General features: G+C 37.4%; 1 protein-coding gene across 1 annotated transcript in view; it reads left to right on the forward strand.

Annotated features, from left to right (window-relative positions):
- Positions 1-1,674: 1,674 nt before the first annotated feature.
- Positions 1,675-22,312, forward strand: part of cacna1eb (calcium channel, voltage-dependent, R type, alpha 1E subunit b) — a 119,613-nt gene continuing 98,975 nt past the window's right edge. The window contains exons 1-3 of the mRNA XM_049482712.1: positions 1,675-2,826; positions 15,321-15,426; positions 18,775-18,914. Coding sequence (XP_049338669.1) covers positions 2,600-2,826; positions 15,321-15,426; positions 18,775-18,914 — 473 coding nt within the window. The 5' untranslated portion in view covers positions 1,675-2,599. The remainder of the gene's footprint in view (positions 2,827-15,320; positions 15,427-18,774; positions 18,915-22,312) is intronic.

Here is a 22,312-nt window from a genome sequence, read left to right on the forward strand (position 1 = left end):
TGGAGCTTCATAAAGACAAAAAAAAGCGAAGCCCCCTCAACCCTTTGATGATTTGAGGCGCGTTGATTCGTTAACATCCTCCCATCAAAGGCTGATCTGCGTGCAGTTGCCTTTTGGGCAGAGGCAGAAGAAAGGAGATAGGAACACGGCCAACAGGTTGCACCCACAGAGATGATATAACAACAAGCCCAGGATGAATGCATCATACATCAGCCTGCCTGCATAATGAAGAAGAAGAAGGTGGAGAAGAACAAGGAGATAAAGAAGAGGACAGAGATAAAGACCAGGAAGAAGTAGAAGAGGAAGTCGTGGATGGGTTTTGAATGGATGTGAGATTCCGAGCATCTGGTTAAATCCAAGCCAAATTAGAAAGTTTACTTTATGTAAATATTGTTCTGTTATTATTTACAATAATCTGTGTTCAGAATTTACTGCATTTATACTGTATGTACCTGTAATGTACCTGTAAACTGTAACAATTTTTTTTATTTCAATTTCAATAATTTCAATATATTTTTTAATAACAGTAAATACTGTTTCAATCAAATACAAAACATTGCTGTAAAAACAGCGCCCCCACGTGAGAGTTTCCAAATTACAGTAACAGCCTGTAAATATCAATGGATGCGGTATCCGCTGTATAGTAAAGGACACTGGGAAAAAAGTCTTAAAAAATACTGTTCTTTTGTGATTATTTCACGTTAAAATTACAGTTTAGCACTGATAAATGTTTGACTCCTTTTTTAAATAATCCCCTCATTTTTTTCGAAGTTTTTCAGGAAACAATTTTAACAATTTGAAAATTAGCACTATAGAGATTATCTGAATTTGCCTAAAATATGTGGTAAAATCAATCATTTAATTCAGCTGTTTTAGGATAATGGTTTATATCAAGATTATGACTTAAGCTTATTTATTATACCTCAAACTAAGTCAAAATAAAATGTGACATTCCAAGACTAGGAAACTTCACTGGACTAATTTCCATGATTCAGGACTAGGCCCCAATCGGTAAGTGATGATATTTATACTCTAATATAAAGTTATAAACAAGTTATTATAAACAAGGCTATAGGCTATAAATATTGCATAGTTGTTTATTCTTATTATTGAGTTGAATTAGTTCGCATTTTAGTCAGCAAAATAGTCCAAAAAATACATAAAGCTAACTAGATAGTAAAATGTAAACTGTTTTCTGTCTTTTCACTCAATATTTTTTAACATTTTAATTAAAGATTTTTTTTTCTGCTTGGTTCTACTGCTCGACTGAATGATAATCTTTCCATTGCTAATTTTTAAAAACAAAAAAAGAGAGTTACGTGCTTATTTTAGTAAGATCTAAGTTTTTATTTTACAGTTTCTGTAAAATTGTCAATACATGTATTCCACCTATACCAAATATATATGTAAATATTTTTTTTTTATTACAGGACACATTTTAGAAGTATATTCTTGTTATTTTATTGTTACCTTACAGAAGAAAAATACAGGGAAACACTACAAATTTACTATTTTCACTTGTGTGTGAAAATTGTACCGTAAAATTTGGATTTAAATTGGGTTTTGTCAGATTTGGTTGATGGATGTGATGAAGCGAGGTGTTTACTCTTGTTGCTCTGGATCCAGTACTGAGATACTGGAGCTGAGAGTACCCAGATTGCCATGGTAACTGGTTTTCCTGTGTCCCGATGTGCCTGGGGGAAATAAATGAATTGCTGAGCTGAAATCCGTGGGAGAAGGTAGTGGATGGATGGATGGTGGTGGAGTGGTGGAGTGGTGATGTGATGGTGATGGTGGTGATGGAGGGGGTATAGCAGGAGGAGGAGGTGGAGGAGGGGAAGAGGAGGAGTGTTGAAGGATCTCTGAGCTGCTGCTAGTGATGATGATGATGATGATGGTGATGATGATGATTTCTCCTCCAGCACTGCCTCCTTCCTTCTCGCACGCGCGCGCTCCTGCTTTGCTGCTCTTCTTGCATTCGCTCTTGCGTTTCCTCAGCTAGAAGAACCGAACCGCTTCAGAGCTCGACTTTAGCGCACGCGGGATGCGCGCGCTCTGATGGGATGGAGGGAACGGAACCTACGGTCCAAGTGATGCGCTGGTATGAGGTTCGGCGGGATTAGTGGAGGGAGTTCGGAGAAAGTGGAGGAAGAAAAGCTGAGGGAACACGTTGGAGAAGCTCTGGCGTCTGGTACTTCTACTTTTGAGACCGTTGTTACTTTTGCTACTTTTGGTATTTTTGGTATTTTTTGTGCTTTTGGTGTTTGGACGAAGTGAGTAAAACATTTTTTTTCAAGTTTTCAAGTGTCCAAGAAGACGATCCGTTTGGAGATGCATGCTCCACGTCCACGCTGTTCCACGCGCTACATATTCCAGGAATCGATCCACCAGCTTCATCCACGAGTAGGTGAACTTTCCTAAAAGCCAAAAGTTGGTGGAATGTAAGCGCCAAAAACACGGAGCATCGTCTACCCCAACCATCCCCGAGAAGTTCCCCTTGGAATGGAGTGAAAGTGGGACGTTTATTTTCTGTTGTGGTCGCTGCTCGTGCTCCAGTGTTCTGCATTCCCGCGCGTGCGTTGTTCCCGTGTCTCCAGACATGGCCCAGCCTGAAGGCGACGCGCCTCGAGAGATGGGCGCGGAGGGCGACGGCGCCGAGGCGACCGCCGGGGAGTCCAAGCAAGCCAAAGCTCAGCGCGCTCGGACCATGGCCCTTTACAACCCAATCCCGGCCAGACACAACTGCCTCACCGTCAACAGGTCGCTCTTCATTTTCGCCGAGAACAACATCATCAGAAAGTACGCGAGGAGGATCATAGAGTGGCCATATCCTTTCATGTTCACGTATTTTTTTTTTTTTTTACGCTACGTTTCTGTACGCTTTTTCTAACGCTCCGTTGTTTCGCACTGTGTGGGATCTGGAGTGGGAACAGGTGTGAAGGTGAGGTGTGCAAATGATGAGGCTATACGTACGTGTTGCCTACAAGAGGGTTGTGGTTATTAGCTTGGTTATATCTTGTTCATATCTTGCATATTTTATATGCATCGATCGTCAGCACCATGGACAGTGCTTGTGTACAATCCTCAACGAATCTGGAACAATAAAAACAGGTCTACTGTAGGTTCCCAGCTCTAACATTGGGAACCTGGGAGTATTTCCATGTCACAGAACACCTAATCCAGTTTAGCAGCCAATTGGCAAGCTCTTCCCGAGTTGGGTCATGTGGTCTTGAGGGGGGTGGGGTTACTTTAAACTGTGTAGGAGGTCTATTTTTGCCTGTTTGATCAATCATGAGAAAAGAGAGCAAAATTGTCATTTTGGACATACTGTAAAAGATCTGGTTCATAGGGAGAATATTTGGTTGAGTATTTGAATGATGCTTGCTTTAGTATAAGGAAAATAGGTGTGAATCTCTCAAAAGTGAATGTAAATAAAAAAAATGAGGTTTACTACTACGATTCATTGGATTAAAAGCCGCACTGCACCATTTGTAAACACATTTTCCCATGTAAAGCCTATGTAACGCCCACGTGTAGAAGACAATACTTTGCTTATTTAGCACCTTGAAATGTTGTGGTATGCCAAAAATGTAAGAATATAATCTAAGCTGATGAAAAAAATGTGCTGCAGCTTTAGATTCTACTCTATTTGGACAAATCTCTACAGATAATCTACATTATTTGGTGAAACCTGAGATTTGGGTTAAGAAGGGTTATTTAAGCGATGCCATAGAAGAAGCACTTTATATTCCATTAATTCTATCAAGTTCGTAATAGAGATGTGTGAGATTTAAGAAGCTTAAAATTAGAACAGAACCTTCATATGAAGTGTAAGATGTTTAAGATCTTTAAGATATTTAAAACATGTTTTGTTATATAAAAAAAAACACATTTTAAACAACTTCATTTTTATTAAAGTACAGGGTTAGGATTAGGCTCAGGTTTAGGGTTTTCTGGAGCTACAATAAAAGGGATCTAGGATTGACTGTTCGGGCATCCAATATCCAGGACTGCCAAAGGTTACTCAAACAAATTGTGAGCATAATTTGAATTCTAACAATTACATATAATGTTGTGAATTCCTAGTTTATACTCTGAAATAACTATGTAGGAGGAGGGAAGTTAAGTGTTTGTGAACTTCATGAAGATGGGGCACCATGGCTTTAATGACCAGGGGAATCAAATAGGATATTGATCTTGTCTTTATATGGATTAGAGATAAGGCTAGAGTGGAAGAATGTGAGTGTTAGGTTTAAAAGTAAGAAAAAATGCAAAGGTTAATATAATTGATATGTAGCTGAAAGAAAGTTAGCTGAACCTAACTCAGTTGGTTAATAGAGCTATTAATCTTAGTTGCTCTCAATAAGTATGGACTCAGAGCTTCACATTTCTTATTTTGAACTCTTAAGGCTCAATTAGAATAATTTCCAGATAAAACATATAATGGAAATATAGGAAACCAATAAAAAGTGTAAATTTAATAGCTGCAATGTGTTTCTTTGAAGTAATGAAACATACCAGTTAAGATAAACATTTTATAAACATTTCCCAACCTATAAAAATTGCTTTTTTTGTGGTATTCTCCGCCTCTGTAGCGCCCTCTCAAGTTTAACTGTGCTATGGGCGAAGATGATGTGTCTGTATACTTTGGTATGCAGATATATCACAATATTCAGATCAGTCAATCAATATTACCGCCCCCCTTCTGACATCCAACCATTTGCAGCTCAGCCAATCAGCTCTCCCTCCTGCCCTGGCTCTAAACCCATACATCACCCAGTGCCCCTCCCAAACCACTCCTCCAATGCTTTAGCCTTTTTTTTTATTGAACTGAGGGTGAAGTCAACAAAACGCAGGGGGGGGGGGGGTTAGTGCCCCTTTAAAGAGTTATATTTTGTTAGAAAATAAACTTTCTTAACTTTTGTAAACACGGTTCTTTATTGAGCCAAAAGTGGTATTTTATTAGAGAAAACAGGGTTTAAATGTCAGTGATGGATTGATGGATACACTAAAACATAGGGTGCATTCCAGTAGCCTGCTAATTACTAATAATAACTAGTTAATAAAATAAGTATAATAGTTCTAGTTTTTTAAAGGTTTTTAAGTGTGGTAATGACACACTATTATCCCACAATGCAATGTGAATAATAAAGGGATGAGCTACTTATGTCTGAAAATATATATTAGAAAAAAATGATGGATAGCAATTCAGCAGCAATGGTGGCCAGAGAACTTATGTTGGAACGTGACGTAAGTTGGAATAGCAGCACTTTATCACCTCCTGTTAATGCAAAACAGCTTAATACATTAATATTTTGTGTCCTGAACGGTCAAACCTGCACAATTAACATTAGTATACAGTCTTTATCTTATAGTATTAGTGTGTAGTATGCAGTTGGGAGGCAATCAGAATGTTTGTATGTTTACCATGCTGTTTACTGCTTACCTAAGAGAGAAAGTTGCGTTTATGGGCAGTTAAAACTGCGTATTTGTTCTTTATTGGTCCTATTTTGGTTTTGGAAGCTCTGGTCACTTCTATATTAGTTTGGAATTCTGTCACATAAAGAGCCTTCAAATGGTTCCTTGAGTGATGCTATAGAATAATAGTTTTGGAAACCACACAGTAAAATCCACAGTGTTAAAATCACAGTGTAAAGATGTTTTAACTCTCTGGGAGTTTTTCTAACAACCCTCAGTGATAAACAATCTACAGAGTTAGTGTTATTATTTAGAGTTAAAATTCAACTGTAACAGGCTTTGCCTCTTGATTTTGTTGTGTGTGTGTGTGTGTGTGTGTGTGTGTGTGTGTGGTTTAGCTTAGTTGTGGTGCTCCCCCTGATGGAGCGTTATTCACCCTCTTGGTTTTGGGTTGGATGGAGGATAAGGGTCTCCCATTTAGGAATTATTATGTTAAGGGCGAACCACTGCTTTTTTGGCAGTTTTTGATGGTATCTCTTGTTCTAAATAAAGCTTTCATAGTATAAGAAGGTAATTTATTCTGTGTTATAGCTCACATTTTATAATGTTTTATAGATACTCTGGCACATAGTTTTTTGTTTTTTTTTGGAGAAAATACACAAAAATAAATTCAAATCAAAAATCAACACAAATCAAAAAATCTGCAATTGTTGTTTTACCCTGTTTTTAAATTAACACTCTTAAATTAACACTCTTACAGAGTTAATTTGACACTGATAATTTTGCTGTGCATAGATAATCTTTGGGGAACCCAATAGTGGCGAGAGCATTGGGTTATTATTATTGGGTTAGGAAAGCTTGACAAGCTGCCACTGTTGGGCCCTTGGTAAAAGACCCGTACACTTCACTGCTCTCTGTGTGTTCAATATATGGATAGTTTGGGTTAAAGGTGGAGGCCACAATCCAAGAGAGTTTCCTAAAAAGTAATGGTGAATATGGTTTTCTTGTCTTGTTTAAACTGGCTGGTTTCAACACTTTCTGACAATGATAGATCCATCCATCCATTGCCAATACCCGATTTATCCTTCATTGTTGCGGGTGGTAGAAATGGGGGTGGTTTGGGTGGTTTGCTTGGAGCCAATCCCAGCCGGCATTGGATGGAAGGCAGTAGACACACTGGAAAAGCCTCCAATCCATTGCAGAATGATGGATCCACTTAAACATAATGATGTATCCAGTGCTGTGTACTACTAATCTATAAACATTTATTGAGTTTGTGTGGTGATTATGGCTCTGTTTTGGCTAATTATGGTTGGTAATATGGAAAATCTGTAGCATCTGGCATAAGGCTTCAACCTTGGTTGTTGGAAATTAATTTTTAAGCCAGTCCAGATGTTTTTTTGACCAAAACCAACGCTTCTGTAAAGAATCTGTTAACTGACCTTAACGCTCTCTCTCTCCAAGACTGTTTCAACCATGTAGCTGCAGAGACTTTTAAATGATAATGGTTCCACTTAAACATTATGTACTGTATAAGAGGCTACTGTAATGTCTCCCACTGCAGGGGAGTTATTGTGGCTTGGTTTTAATCTATATTTGTTGGGGAAAGAAAAATACTGCCACAGTTCCTTCAGATGATTCTGGAGCTTTTCTGAAGCGTCAGTAGCTTGAGGATATCGTCGCTGTCCTATGAAAAACACTTATCTCCATTTTTGTCGATTTTTAGTTTACTACAGTATTTGAACATACAAACTGTCCCTTACACTGTGCCAAAATTTCTTGATGAACGGACCAACAGAAACTTATCAAAATGACTTGAAATAAACTCTTTTTACATTGACTTTTATTAAGAGTTTACCAGGTTTTTTCTCTCTCCTGTAAAGTTGCTGTTTTGGAGATAAGTGTTTTTCATTGGACAGCGACGATATGCAATATTAGGCTTCTGTGTTTCAGTGGATTAAAAGCCGCACTGCGCCATTTGTAAAGATTGTAAAGATTTGCTTGTGTTGGACAATGTGACGCCCACTGAGTCAAACAAGGGAGTATTTTGCAAATTGAGCTCTAAAAATGATGAGTTTTGATGTAACTTTATTCACAGGCACTTGAAGATATACTGCAGTTTCATGAACTTGTGTGGTAGTTCATTGACAGATCTTGACAACCAATAGGCCATGATTAGATTGCTGGTAAACTGGATTTTTGTGTCCGGACATCACTATTCTGTCTGCATGAGTTGCTGTGGTACCAAAGTAACTAAGCTTAGCTGCTCTTCTTGGACTCTTTTACATTTTAAGTTCTCTGGATTTGATGAAATTGTTTGCAAAATTTTTTTGCAATGTGAGAAATCCAAAAACTAAAAAAAACCACATTGAAATCTGGCTAGAATGTCCAGATCATCCCAACTGGGAAGCATGTGTATAAATCTGATTGTATTTGTAATTGCATCTCAAACCAAAAAGATCTCTGGCTGTCCAGACTTAAATAAAAAAAAAAATCAATCTGGATACAATCTACACAGCAAAATCGCAAGTGTTAAATTTAACACTGGACAGGTGTGTATATGTCCACACTTGTCAGTGTTAAAACAACATTTGTTTTTACACCTTTTTTAACACTAAATTAGTGTAAATGTAACTCTCTTTATAATAAAAAATCAACACTACTCCACACTGCCTGTAGAATTTATTCTACACTGGTGTAGGTATTAAATAAATATCTCTGGTAGTGTTAAATTACATATTTGAGTGTGAATGCCAAAATAACTTGGATTGTACACACATTACACAAAGTACATTAAGGACCTTTCATTTAAAATGTTAACTTATTTCATCAGAACTTCAAATGTGCAATACAATATACATACGGTCATCCTTGTTGAAGGATGATTGGCTATCAAAGGTCTGTAGTCCTTCAAATCATCAATACAAATCACTGTAAAGAAATCTGTTGTCTCTTCAATACAGAAGGCATTTATGTGGTCAAACACACTGTAATGACATTTGTTGTTAGATATGCCAAAAATCAGATTTAGGCTAGCAGCCTGAACATATTTAATCTACACTGCCTGGCCAAAAAAAAAAAACTTGCCACAGTGCATTCACTGGGGCATTGTTTTTTAATAAGCTTCTGCATTGTCACAAGATTTATTTCCATCCAGTGTTGCATTAATTTTTCACCAAGATCTTTGGGAAGCATTGATGATGGTAGAGTCTGACCTCTAAAGCCTCTCTTCTCCAGCACATCCCAAAGATTCTCAGTGAGGTTAAGATCTGGACTCTGTGGTGAACTCTCTCTCAATCCATGTGTGAAAATGATGATCTCATGCTCCCTGAACCCTGAACTCTGTCACAATTCCAGCCCCATGAATCCTGGCATTGTTATTTTGGAATATGCCCGTGTCATCAGGGAAGAAAAAAATCCATTGATGCAATAACCTGGTCTATATTCAGTATATTCAGGTAGTCAGCTGACCTCATTCTTTCAGCACATACTGTTGCTGAACCTAAACATGCAGACCAACTGCAGCATCAACCACACATCATTTGCTTATAGTTTAATCCAGGTGGAGACTTTTTTTTAAGCCAGGCAGGCTCTGTACAAATAAACTGAGCCTTATAACCATTTATTTGGTGTGCTGCTGAAGTTTCCCTCAGTGAGGAAACTGATGGTTAGACTGAACTGAAAGTCCTAAAGAGGCTGACTATACCCTGACAGTCCTGTCTCATCCTCAGAAATCTGCAAGCACCAGCAGTGTCTTCACTAATAATAATGTAAACAGAATGTTTATCTGTTTACGCGTTACTGTAGCTCTGTTTTGACACCTTCTGAGTAAGTCTGTATGTGATAGCATTAAAAAGATGGACTGTTGACCTAAGATCTGTTTTTGTAGCCAAAATCCATATGAAATAAAAGGAAATATAAGTCAAGTTCAGCACTTTAACATGTGGTATTTACTGTATGTAAGCACTGGGCCAGTTATGCACATTCACTTCTAAAAGGAGGATATGCAGTAACTGGTATAGAGACATTATGTGGAAATGGGTTTCAGGTGGGCATGGGCTCTGAGTGGGTTTGTACATTAGTTTTTTGTTTTTTTTACTGGGACCCAGTTGGGTTTCCCACATAAGCCCCTATCATTACAGGTCACCTAATCTTTTAGGGGTCCCATCTAGGTCAGATATTGGGCCCAAGTTAATACCTCTTGGTCCCATCACTGACCCTGGTAGGCATCCGTTAATAGGGGCAACATGGAACCCATGGACATGAAAATGTCTGGTTTCCAATTGGGCTACCCATACCGGAGATATGTGGGCATGATACCTACTGTAGGTACCTGGTTACAATGCCACCTATCAAAGGGTGGTATCTACAGTACATGTTGTGATGAAGATGCATACTGTGATGGCGAGACAACTGGGTAGGAACATCTACAAAACATCAGGCAAATCAGCTGCCAGAGCCCTGAGAGTGCAAGACTAGTCTTGCTCTCTTCTGGGTGGGTAGATAGCACTCTTTCCCCTCATCACTCCTAGGGGGGGATTTTGATTAGCGCAAGCATCTGTGAGCTGATGTATCGGAACCGAGTGGCTGCGCTTTCCTCCGAGTGCACTGTGATGCTACTCAGCAATGTTCGAAAGGAGGTGATGGCTGACTTTACATGTATCGGAGGAGGCATGTGCTAGTCTTCACCCTCCTTGTGTTGTGGTATCACTAGTGATGGGGCATATACAGCTGAGTAATAGCTAAGTAGGAGCTAAATGGGTGGAACAATTGGCCAGGTTAAAAATTGAGAGAAAATGTGAAGAAAAGGTCTAGTAGGGTGTTCCTGGTAGGGTATTCTCCAATAAGGGGCAGCTGGTGAACTAGAGGCAGGGTCATATGCACTAATGGCTCAACAATGCCTGTGGAGAGCAATGGCTAGCCTGTCTAATTCAATCTTAGCAGTTTTTAGCACAAATTGCTGAAAATGTTAATGCTGGCATTGAATTACATCTTGCTGGGAAACCTTGAGTTCAGACTTTCACATGTTAATGTTACTTTGATGTTACCTTATCAATGTTGCTGAACAAGTTAATAGGAGTGGTCCTCTCTCGGTAGGATAATGGAACCATTGTTCAGGAAAGGTTTGAGGGGCTGTACACAGATTTTTAGGTGTTGACTTGACCTCCAGATTGTCCAGGTCTCATTCTGAGCAAGTTGAGTATCTCCCACATAAACTACACACAGAACATCCCATATAGGAGTGCAGCACAGACATTAGAATAATAAATATAATAAATAACCCAAAAACAAAATATAGTGATTTTGAATGTTTCTTTTTACCACCTTCCAACATTTTCCTAAGGAAACCCTTCATTTACAGTTACCATACAATACCAGGTTTACCATTCAGCTGGCTACCAAATATTACATTTATTTGTATAGTATTTTGCTAACACTTAAGTTATACATCAGGAGTCTTGTCAGATGTTTACTGCTGTAGTTTGGTGAGCTTGCCTGGGGGTCTGAACCAGTTTCTTATTTTGCTACCAAATCCCATTGATCAACATTTTGTGAGAGAAATTGTGAGGATTTTGAAAGAGGACATTACGGCTAAGTGCTGCCACTATGATCGGGAGATCGCCAGTTCGAATCCTGTTCATACAGCTTGCCATCAGCTACCGGAGCCCTGAAAGGGCACAATTGGCTTTGCTCTATTTGAGTGGGTAGATGGCGCTCTCTCCCCACATCACTCCAAAGGGTGATGTGGATCAGCACAAGGCGTCTGTGAGCTGATGTATCAGAACCAAGTCACTGCGCTTTCCTCCGAGAGTGCTGCGATGCTGCTCAGCAATGCTGCATCAGGCTGAGTCTGACTTCACATCTGTTGGAGGAGGTGTGTACTAGTTTTCACCCTCCTGGTGTTGGGGCATCACTAGTGATAGGGGGAGTCCTAATGAGTTGGTTGGGTGTTTGGCCTTATGAATTGGGGAGAAAATAGGAAAAAAATTAGAAAAAAAAATTGCTATCAAATGTTTAAAAATTAATTGGCATTTGAAGCATCTTTGTTTTTAAGAGTATAGCTCCAAAAATCAAATATTTTATGTAAAAAAATAAAAGAAAAAAAAGGAAATTGTATTTACTTTTGCTACACAGTGTTTTATTGATACCAACTCTTTTATGGTCAATTTTAATGTTTTAAAATGCTTTAATTAGGCCCATAGATGTTTTTTTTTACAGTACTGTAATACATCCCAGACTGTGTTGGATTAGTCAAGGGAGGATCTCCATAATGAGAGTAATTTAATCCAGAACTAGGCTTAATATTAGCTTGGAAACTGCGTGTAATATAAAATAATTAGCTGGAATTATTTCAGATAATCATTTTTACACATTATTTAGGGACTGGATCCAATACTAAATCTAATACTCATGAGATACGCACATTACTGAACTGAATAGCCTGCAGTTTAAATGCCTTGTTGATAACATCTCATCGTGATCTGTCTGGAGGTCTGTTTTTTTATTTTTCACCGCTGATTGCTCTGTGCTGTTCTCATTTGTTTTATCCTTCAGTTTTATCCTGTCCTTTATGTATTTAAACATTATTTATATCGAAAAATGCAGCATGCACCCACAGTGCACATCATATTGGCCTTAAGCGCTCGGATGAGGTGTTTGTTTATGGCCTTTATGAAGGTCTTTTACATAAAGCTGATTGGCGATGGAGTAAAGAATGAACTGCATGTGGGAAGTTCTCTTCAAACGGGGCTATTTATAGCAGCTCGTTGTTGTGTGGACGCCGTCCTCTCAGCGTGAATCACTCAAAATCCCATAGCCTCATCATGGCGGCCGTTGTGGGATCATGACACCATTTATGGTGGTGGCACGAAATTAATAATGGAAGGGAGAATTACTCAGTCTCTAAAGGCACACATATACTCCACACTCGAATAATCATACCTCTTTCAGAGGACTTTTTATAATGTGATAATCTCATTTGGGATTCTGAATAGGATAAATTATTCACTCTTACCAAAAACACATCTACTCAATACCCAGAAATTGGTGCTTGGGCTTGTAACAGTAGTGGAAACCATTTATGGCGCTTTATTAACTCTCTGGAGTCACTCAAAAATTTGTTTTTGCCAGAGAATCTCAATGATTCAATTGATATATATATATATATATATATATATATATATAGCTCTGGAAAAAAAATAAGAGACCACTTAGAACTGATGAGTTTCTTTGATTTTACCAAATTGAAAACCTCTTGAATATAATCAAGAGGAAGATGGATGATCACAAGCCATCAAACCAAGCGGAACTGCTTGAATTTTCGCTTCAGGTGTGGCTTAAAGATATCCAAAAGCAGTGTGTAAGACTGGTGGAGGATAACATGTCTCCAAGATGCATGAACACCAGGGTTATTCCACCAAATATGGATTTCTTAACTCTTAAAACTTTTTCTTTGCGTTATTTGAAGTTAGAAATATCTGCATCTTTTTTGTTATTTCAGGTTTTTCTAATTTTCTGCAAATAATTCCTCTAAATGACAATATAGTTGCTACTTAGCTGTATATCCACTATCACTAGTAATGCCCCAACACCAGGAGGGTGAAGACAAGCACATGCCTCCTCCAACTGTGAAGTCAGCCACCGCCTCTTTTTAAACTGCTGCTGATGTATCATCGTTAAAATGCATCACAGCGCGTTTGGAGGAAAGCCAAGCGACTCGGTTCCGATACATCAGCTCACAGACGCCTTGTGCTGATTGACATCACCCTTTACAGTGATGTGAGGAAAGAGCACCATCTACCCACCCAGAGAGAGCAAGGCCAGTTGTGCTCTTTTAGGGCTTCGTCAGCTGATGGCAAGCTGCATGACCAGGATTCTAACCAGAAAAACTCCTGATCATAGTGTTAGCACCTTAGACCACCCGATTGTGTTTAATCAGGAAATTGTACTCAGTTGAGCACCACCGATAAGAGCATCTATATGCTTCTTCACAGAGTATTTTGGTTTGTTTAACACTTTTAACTTACTACATGATTCCGTATGTGTTCCTTCATAGTCTGGATGACTTCAGTATACATTAATAATGTAGGTAAAATTTGGAAACAATAAAATATTTTTATTTTCATATTATGGCATATGATGCATTATAAATGCATACATAATGCAATATAAATACAGGGTTTATAGGAATTGTTAATGAAACAAAAACATGTTTGTGGATTTTAGAGTGTTAACACATATGGAAGATCTATATAAACCTTCAAATTAATGGTTCTTAGAGTTGTCAAGGTTCTATATGAAGCACTAAAGACCTCCCGTTATTTAAGGGAGTGAAATATATAGTGCTTTTGTGCCGTGCTGCTGTTGCTGCTGCTGCTGCCGTTCTGCTGTAGGTAGTGTGCTCTATTGTTTTAGACACAGAGAAGCTTTTATCAGCCTTACAGCATAAGGCCTGGAAGCTGCATTAGATTATTGTACTACAGCCGCCTACACAGAAAGGCCACTGCGCAAATGGTTTTATGCAGACCCATCACAAGCTGCTGGTTGTTGGACATCGTTTAAAGTCAGAATCATTAGTGTGGATTTCGCTTTGACACTGTGATATCAATAACTGACCGTTTCCTTCAGCAGTGCCAATGCTATTGTAGGAAATTCAGTGAATGACTTTTCAACTAGTATTCTTAGCTAAAAATAAATATATATAACACCAAAAAAGAGGAAACATGGATTGTAATAATAGCTGATTCTTTTAAAGAGACAGTAAAAGAACCAATTACAGCAGGTTCCCCATTATAAACATCTACAGCCGGGCAATAAATCTATATTTTATAGCATTGTGATAAATTTCAAAGAGTATCAAAAAAATAAATAGAAATTGCTGTGCTATTTGCAGAATAGCTGAATCTTTCACTGTTGATATAATTTCTTTGTCAAAACTTTAAATATACTGCTATAATAATTTTAACATATCATTCAGCTCTATTAACGAGCGATGACGTACACCCAGGGCGATGGCTATACTGTTCATTTCCATATTGTAATTGAACTGCCAAAATTAAGAAATATCTGGGGATATAAATCTTGGCTATATCATTCAGTTCTGTAGACAGCGGTGATTACTTAATTATATTAAACCACAAAAATCAGTGTCTAAGAAAATTAGAATATTATATAAGACAAATTTGTACTTTTGGCAGTGTGGGCACAGTGCCAACTAAGTCCTGCTGGAAAATGAAATCCGCATCTCCATAAAAGATTTTGGACTAGATATAACACAGTGGATCAACACCAGCAGATGACATGTCTCTCCAAACCATCACTGATTGTGGAAACTTCACACTTGGTCTTATATAATATTCCAATTTTCTGAGACACTGATTTTTGTGTTTTTATTGACTGTAAGTGCCTTATATTATGCTGATGTGTGTTGGGATGGTATGGAAATATAAATACAATATTTATTAACATATGTCTATTCTTGCATTTCAGACTTTAAAGCACATTCGAAAACAAATGTAATAGTAAAGTAATTACCACTTTGTAATATTACCATTCCTTCGCACAGCACATAAAAGACTTTTGATATGATTATATCAAACAATGGAGTGATTCAGGTATTTATTTGTCATGATTTGTCCTGCAAACATCTCTTAATGTGTGCAACAGTATGCTATCATTGTTAATGCAGGCAGCCCAGGCCAGTACCTATACTGTCCTCTTTGTTGTGTGTACAGCATGTGCTTTTGCATTGTCTTCTTGAAAAATACATCCTCGAGTTTTGACGTTGGGTGGTTTGATTTTTGAAAGTTAGATGTGCATTTATCATTATATTTATTCATTTTCTCTGGGTAAATCATATGATAAGTAACACTGTTGTATATGGACCTTAACTATGCTCTCACTCCGTTTGAATACATGATCCTGGCCACCATTATAGCCAACTGCATTGTGCTCGCCCTGGAGCAGCATCTTCCTGGAGAAGACAAGACGCCCATGTCCAAAAGACTGGTAAGTTTTTTTTTTACTAATTAGCTTTTACTTTTACTAGTTCAGCTGCATGATGTGGACAAAATCATATGTAGCAACATGATAATGTGTGATAAACATTTTTTTTGTTTAGCCCACTACTAAACCATGCTTGATACCCTATTAAACCCTGCTTGAACCATATTTGGCCAACTGCTGAACCATTTTTGCCCCCCCTACTGAATCATGCTTGGCCAAATAATGAACCACGTTTGACTCCTTATTAAACCATATTCAATTATGGTTTCAAATAGTCAATATAGAATCAATATTTTTTTTTGTTTGATTTGTATATTTTCCTGTGTCCAACATGTTTGATTTCCTGTTGGATCATGTTTGGTCCCTTTAATTTGGTTTCCAGTTGAACCAGTAGGGAGTGTGAACGTTTTAATATAAGGTTCTTTACGAATCTTTACCTACTGTACAAAATTTCTGTATTAATTTACTGTCCAGAACCTTTACATGATGTGAGATTTCTTTAGACATTTAAAAGGGCAGAATTAGTTCTCTAAAGAACGTTTTACTAAACAGAAATAAATGGTTCAGTCACTCCACTGGAAAATAACAAGATACTAAAGAATTTAAATATATACTGTACATGACTTTTGACATTGGATGGTTTGATATTAGGTAAGTTATTTGGGAAAGAGTACAATCTGTGGGCATCATCTACAGCTCTGGAAATAATTAAGAGACTACTTCAGTTTCTGAATCAGTTTCTCTGAATTTTCTATTTATAGGTATATGTTTGAGTCAAATACTCTGTTGTTGTTTTATTCTATAAACTACGGACGACATTTCTCCCAAATTCCAAATAAAAATATTGACATTTAGAGCCTTTATTTGCAGAAAATGGAAAATGACTGAAACAACAAAAAAGATGCAGAGCTTTTAGAAATTAAATAATGCAACAACAAAAAAACAAGTTAATATTCATATTTAAGTTTTAAGAGTCCAGAAATCAATATTTGGTGGAATAACCCTGGGTTTTAAACACAGTTCTAATGCATCTTGACATCATGTTCTCCTCCACCAGTCTTACACACTGCTTTTGGATAACTTTATGCCTTTACTCCTGGTGCAAAGATTCAAGCAGTTCAGCTTGGTTTGATGGGTTGTGATCATCCATCTACCTCTTGATTATATTCCAGAGGTTTTCAGTTTGGTAAAATCAAAGAACCTCATCTTTTATTACTTTTTGTTCAGAGCTGTATATATAAATCATACAGTATTTATTGTAAAAAAATCTAAATAATTACACAAATTAATGGATAATCAGATTCATGCTTATAGCTCATTATTTCCTGATATGTGTTTTAAGCTTACTTGAGCAGTATCTGTGGTTTGTGTGTATCTCTGCAGTACTGTAGGTGTTTTTGTGGTGTTCAGGTGTTTGTGTGGAAGTTCAGTTGGGTGCGTGTGATATTAATATCAGCAGACTGTATGGTGCATCACCGTTAGTCACTGGCTCAGCGTCAGAGGGTCAGAGCTTCTATAGGAGCTTATGGTCTGAATGTCCAGGTGGGATAAGAGTGAACCCCTCGGTCATGAGCATCTCCTCATAAACAAAAGCAGAGAGCTTCCTCTTATTGTACAGTCGCACATCATATCTGTGACGCCCACTCCTCGGGGTGTGACTCATGGGAAGCTATTGAAAATGTACGCATGCAGTGTACGTCAGATGAGGAGAAATGTTGCATTGTTTGTGCATGCTGATTCTAAAGGTTAGGACTGTTGAGAAGCATCATGAAGGATTAATAACTTTGGAAATGATTCCTAAATTAGTGAAAAATGTATAAATAATAATTATATTTAGATTAATGATAAGTTGGCAATCTTATTCAATCTAAGTTATATCTGTATAGTGTTACACTGTTAGGATTGTGTATTGTTCATTTTTAACCAACACTTTTATCAGAAATAGTGTATTATGTCATGTTTACTTGGACTAAGTGCAGCACATTTTAAAAATATAAGTGCATCTCAGACAATATGAATAGCATAGAAAAGTTACTTTATTCCAGTAATTATGTTCAAAATGTGAAACTCTTATATTATATAGATGTTTTACACACAGAGTGATCTATTTTAAACATTTATTAGTTTTATTAAAGTCTTACAGCCAATGAAAACCCAAAAATCAGTATCTCAAAAAAAATGTAATATAATATAAGACCAATTGGTACTTTCTGCAGTGTGGGCAGTGTGCCAAGTACTGCTGGAAAATGAAATCCGCATCTCCATGAAAGTTGTCAGCAGCAGAGGGAAGCATGAAGTGCTGTAAGATTTTGTGGGAAAACAAAACTGCACTGACTTTAGACTTGATTATAGAACACAGTGGATCAACACCAGCAGATGACATGCCTCTCCAAACCATCACTGATCATCAGTAAATTTTACATTTCATTTGTAAATCAAGGAAGGAGAATCTGGAGGAAGAGTGGAGAGACACACAGTCCAAACTGCTTGAGGTCTAGTGTGAAGTTTCCACCAATCAGTGATGCTTCCCTCTGCTGACATCTTTTATGGAGATACAGATTTCATTTTCCAGTAGGACTTGGCACACTGCCCACACAATACTCTGATTTTTAATATAATAATATTTTAATCTGAAATAAAGTAACTTTTTTAATAATATTTTAATTTTTTTGAGATTCACTGGTATCATTGACATCATGGAGCTGGTGGACACTTGGTTTAGGTTTGGAGACGTAGTTGGCCAGTTCAGAACCTTTAGCTTTAGCTTCCTCAGCAAGACATCTTGGAGGTGTGTTTGTTGTGGCGGTTCAGTTGGCTGTAGTAAGCACAGTGTTGTTATCCACTACACCAAACACTGTAATAATACTTGTCATTATTAGCTTATAATTCAAATTCATTACAATGAATAGTTAAATTACAGGGAGACTTTGGCGAAGTTTGTATTCATTTATATGTTCCATTCTGAATATCTAACTTTTATTAATTATCATATTTAAATAATTAAAATATTTCTCACATTTTCATGTTTGATCAAGATATACCACTACACTCAAACACATTAACAGAAACTACACTGTAAAACATCAAAATGACAAATGTTTGAATGGTTAATAATTGAGTTGATTGAGCAAAAAGCCTTAACACTTTTCTGAGCAACATTATATATATTTTAAATTTAACATTCAGGGAAATGTGATACCATTTTTGCGCGTAAAAAGGTCAACATTTTTCAATTGTAGCAATCAATTTTCATTTTGCATTTACTGTACGTAAAATACAATGTTCTGATAATAAAGACAGATCAAAAGACAAAATATACATTGTTGCTGTTTATTATCTATCCACCAACAGGAGAAGACAGAGCCCTACTTTATTGGAATCTTCTGTTTTGAAGCTGGAATCAAGCTGGTGGCTCTCGGGTTTGTGTTCCATAAGGGCTCTTACCTGAGGAACGGCTGGAACGTCATGGATTTCATCGTTGTGTTGAGTGGGTAAGTGATTTCGTGTGTTTGCCTCATGTTTGATTAGATTCTTTCTAGTGTTTTCATATCAAAACATGTGTATACTACAAGAAACGTGACGAGCTGAATTTACAATATTGTTCTAATCCTAAATCCTAAAGAAACACTTTGAACCCTAAAGACAATGAGATTCATAAGTGCGAAGGACTTTTTGCTGGCTTAGAAAATGTTCAAATTGTGTAATTGAATAGTCATTTAAACATGATCTATTAATGTATTAATTTATCATTTATATTATTTATCTAGTCTAATATGCTTTTATCTTCTACATTGATTAAAGTTGACACTGTAACACTATAGGTACGTTTTCCAGATCCCATATTAAAGCTTAATGCCAAATGCAATAAATTTCAATAATAAATCACTAATATCATTAAAGATAGTCCTGGACAAGACTCAATCCATGGACAACACCTTAATCTGAAATTTTCTTTTTCTGAATTGTGTTTATCTCTGCTTCTCCTGTTGTCTTAGAAAAAAGTTTTATAATGTTATATGAAGGCTCTTTACCAGGTTATAACACTGCGTGAAAAAAAATCTCAGCAAGTGAAATGATCTAATTTCAAGGCTATAAATACATATTTTTTCCTTGAATAAAAATTGTTCTTTTACTGAGCAATGTAAGTGTAAGTTTTTTTTTTACTCATCTTAGGAATAATGATCTTATTCAGTCTTTTACATTCGTTTAGATAATTTACACTCAAAATAAGGCCAAAAACACCATTCAAGTTATTCTGATTCTTGTGTACAAATTTAATCCAGAAAATGAAGGATTTTTGCTTGGTTTAAGTCTTACTTTACTCATTTTGAGACTTTGTGATTGGGCTTATTTAAAGAAATCTTAATAAGATGACTTTGCTTACTCCACTGGCAGATTTCTTTGCTTAATTTAAGCATTTATTAAGCGTTTATGTTTCAATTTACATGTATGTCTAGTTTTTGCCAATGGATTTTTGCCTCTCAAAGGCATTTGATTCCAGCTTCAGTTTATACAGCTTCTCATTTTTACAGAAGGTTTGCTATATTGCCATTTACTAAAAGTGTTTTGAGGAAACAAAGTAATGTTTCTCTAGTTTTACTCCAACCCTGGTCCTAGTAATGGTGTTTTGCAATGTTATCAGCTACTGTTGTGAATTGGTGCCAGGTACCTGGTTGTGTAGAGTCAAATAGTGTGTTTACTGTTCCGTGAAAAAAACGCCATTAGTTGTTACCTTGCACCAGACCAGAAACCGCTAAAATGTGTAAACTACCCTGTTTAACACATCTTGGGCTCTATTTTAGCAATCTTTTTAGTGATCAGTGTGTCTTTGCCATCATAACGATAGGAAAAGTACGCTTGCACATGCTTTGACTTTGGCGGATTGCTATTTTAATAGTGCAGCTACCTAGATGTGTCCAGTACTTCTAAGCAGATAAAACTGACCTGCTTGTTCATGCTCGTTCATTCTGTTTATTGTGGATGTAAAAGTTTGCATAGCTGTAAACTGGCGTGCACTATAGGTTTGTGCTTCTAAGGCTGTGTCCAGAACAGTGTCCAATGTGCAGAACAAGCTGGGGGTGTACATGCATTGGGGATGCGTCTGTGTTGATAATTTCTTTGCCAAGATAGCAATGAACGTCTGTCTGTTGATGTCTCTGTCTAGGTTTTATTCAGTCAGAGGTGCACCTGTGTTTTCTGTTGCCAAGATGGCAATACACCAAATATTTTCCCAAAATTACCTCTTTTTGAGACCACCATAGATATATTCACAAGCACCTTTGCTATTTAAGCTATTTAAGGTGGAAGGTGTGAAAATATTAACTGTTGGCAGGGTGTAAGATAGCAGTTACCATCGCAACTTGCCTTGCGCAGGGTGTAAGTAATAAGTAATGTTTTATTGACTATTAGTTACATCTTTGTATGGCAGACTTTTTCATTCTGTTGTGTACTTAATTTCCTCATGCATAGTCATCTACAGCTCTGGAAAAAAAAAATTAGAGACCACTTAAAAATGATGAGTTTCTCTGATTTTACTCAATTAAAAACCTCTGGAATATAATCAAGAGAAAGGTGGGTGATCACATGCCATCAAACCCTCAAGCTGAACTGCTTGAATTTTTGCACCAGGAGTGGCATAAAGTTATCCAAAAGCAGTGTGTAAGACTGGTGCAGGAGAACATGCCAAGATGCATTAAAACTGTGAATAAAAACCAGGGTTATTCCACCAAATATTCATTTCTGAACTATTTGAACTTGTTTTCTTTGCATTAAATGAGGTCTGAAAGCTCTGCATTTTTTTTGTTATTTTAGCCATTTCTCATTTTCTGCAAATAAATGCGAATTATGAGAATAATTTATTTGAAATTCATAGAACAAAACAACAATGTTCATTTTACTCAAACATATACGTAAATAGCAAAATCAAAGTAACTGATTCAGAGACTGAAGTGTTCTCTTAATATTTTTCCAGAGCTGTATATTAAATCAGTACAGTTTCTCTTTCCGTTACTCAATTTTGGCAATAGTTGTGTTGTTGTAGTACGTTTTATTCACGTTAAAATGTCAAACCCAGTGAATGAAGTGAATGCAGCGCATTGCTTTCAGTAGAACTGAGTTTTTGGACTGGAGATGAGTTTCTAAAGTCTTGTCACTGGAACTGTGCCAAGTTAATATTCCTTTGCTCATAGAGAGATTTCTTCCTGCGCTCATGAACGCGAGCTTGGCTGGAAGGAAGCGCTGAGCGTTTTGACTTCAGCACCTCACCCCAACACCCACAGAGCCCTGCCCTCCCTTCCTCACTTATTCGATCTGCTTATATAAAAGCCACATCATCAGAGAGCTCTGCTGGTATCCATGCGACAGACCAAGCTGCTGGAGCTCTGGGTAAGGCTGGATCATTATCAGTGGGGCTCTTGGATAATGTAGCCGCGTCTTTATCTCTGTCTGATTAGGGTTTCTGAAGGCGCTGGTACCTTCGGCTGGGCTTCATGCTGACGGAGAGCTAGTGGAGCTTCCGGGACTTGCTGTGTGTATTCTGAAAGGAAGTCCTGTGTCTGTGACTTGTGGTCTTTCTGCAGTCACCTTTCCACAAGTTTCCTCATAATGTCCCTCCCGTAACCCCTTACCTCAGTAATTAGCATCTAGAAGCCAACAGCACTGTCACCTGCTTGTGTTTTTTTTTTTTTTTTTTTTTTTTTCGGTGGGGGCGTTTTTTGAAGGTTGCTCCAATGCTCCTGTACTCAGGGCTGACAGCTGCACTGATTTCTGACTGGGGGGATTTCTGACTTTAAGCAGCTGGAGGGTTCTCATTATTCTGGATTTTTCTTTCTCTCCGCAGCCACCCTTGCCAGCACCATCCACATTCTGACTTCATTTCCTTCTCACACTG

This window comes from Astyanax mexicanus, chromosome 8, assembly GCF_023375975.1.
Source record: "Astyanax mexicanus isolate ESR-SI-001 chromosome 8, AstMex3_surface, whole genome shotgun sequence".
Classification (NCBI taxonomy): Eukaryota; Metazoa; Chordata; class Actinopteri; order Characiformes; family Acestrorhamphidae; genus Astyanax; species Astyanax mexicanus.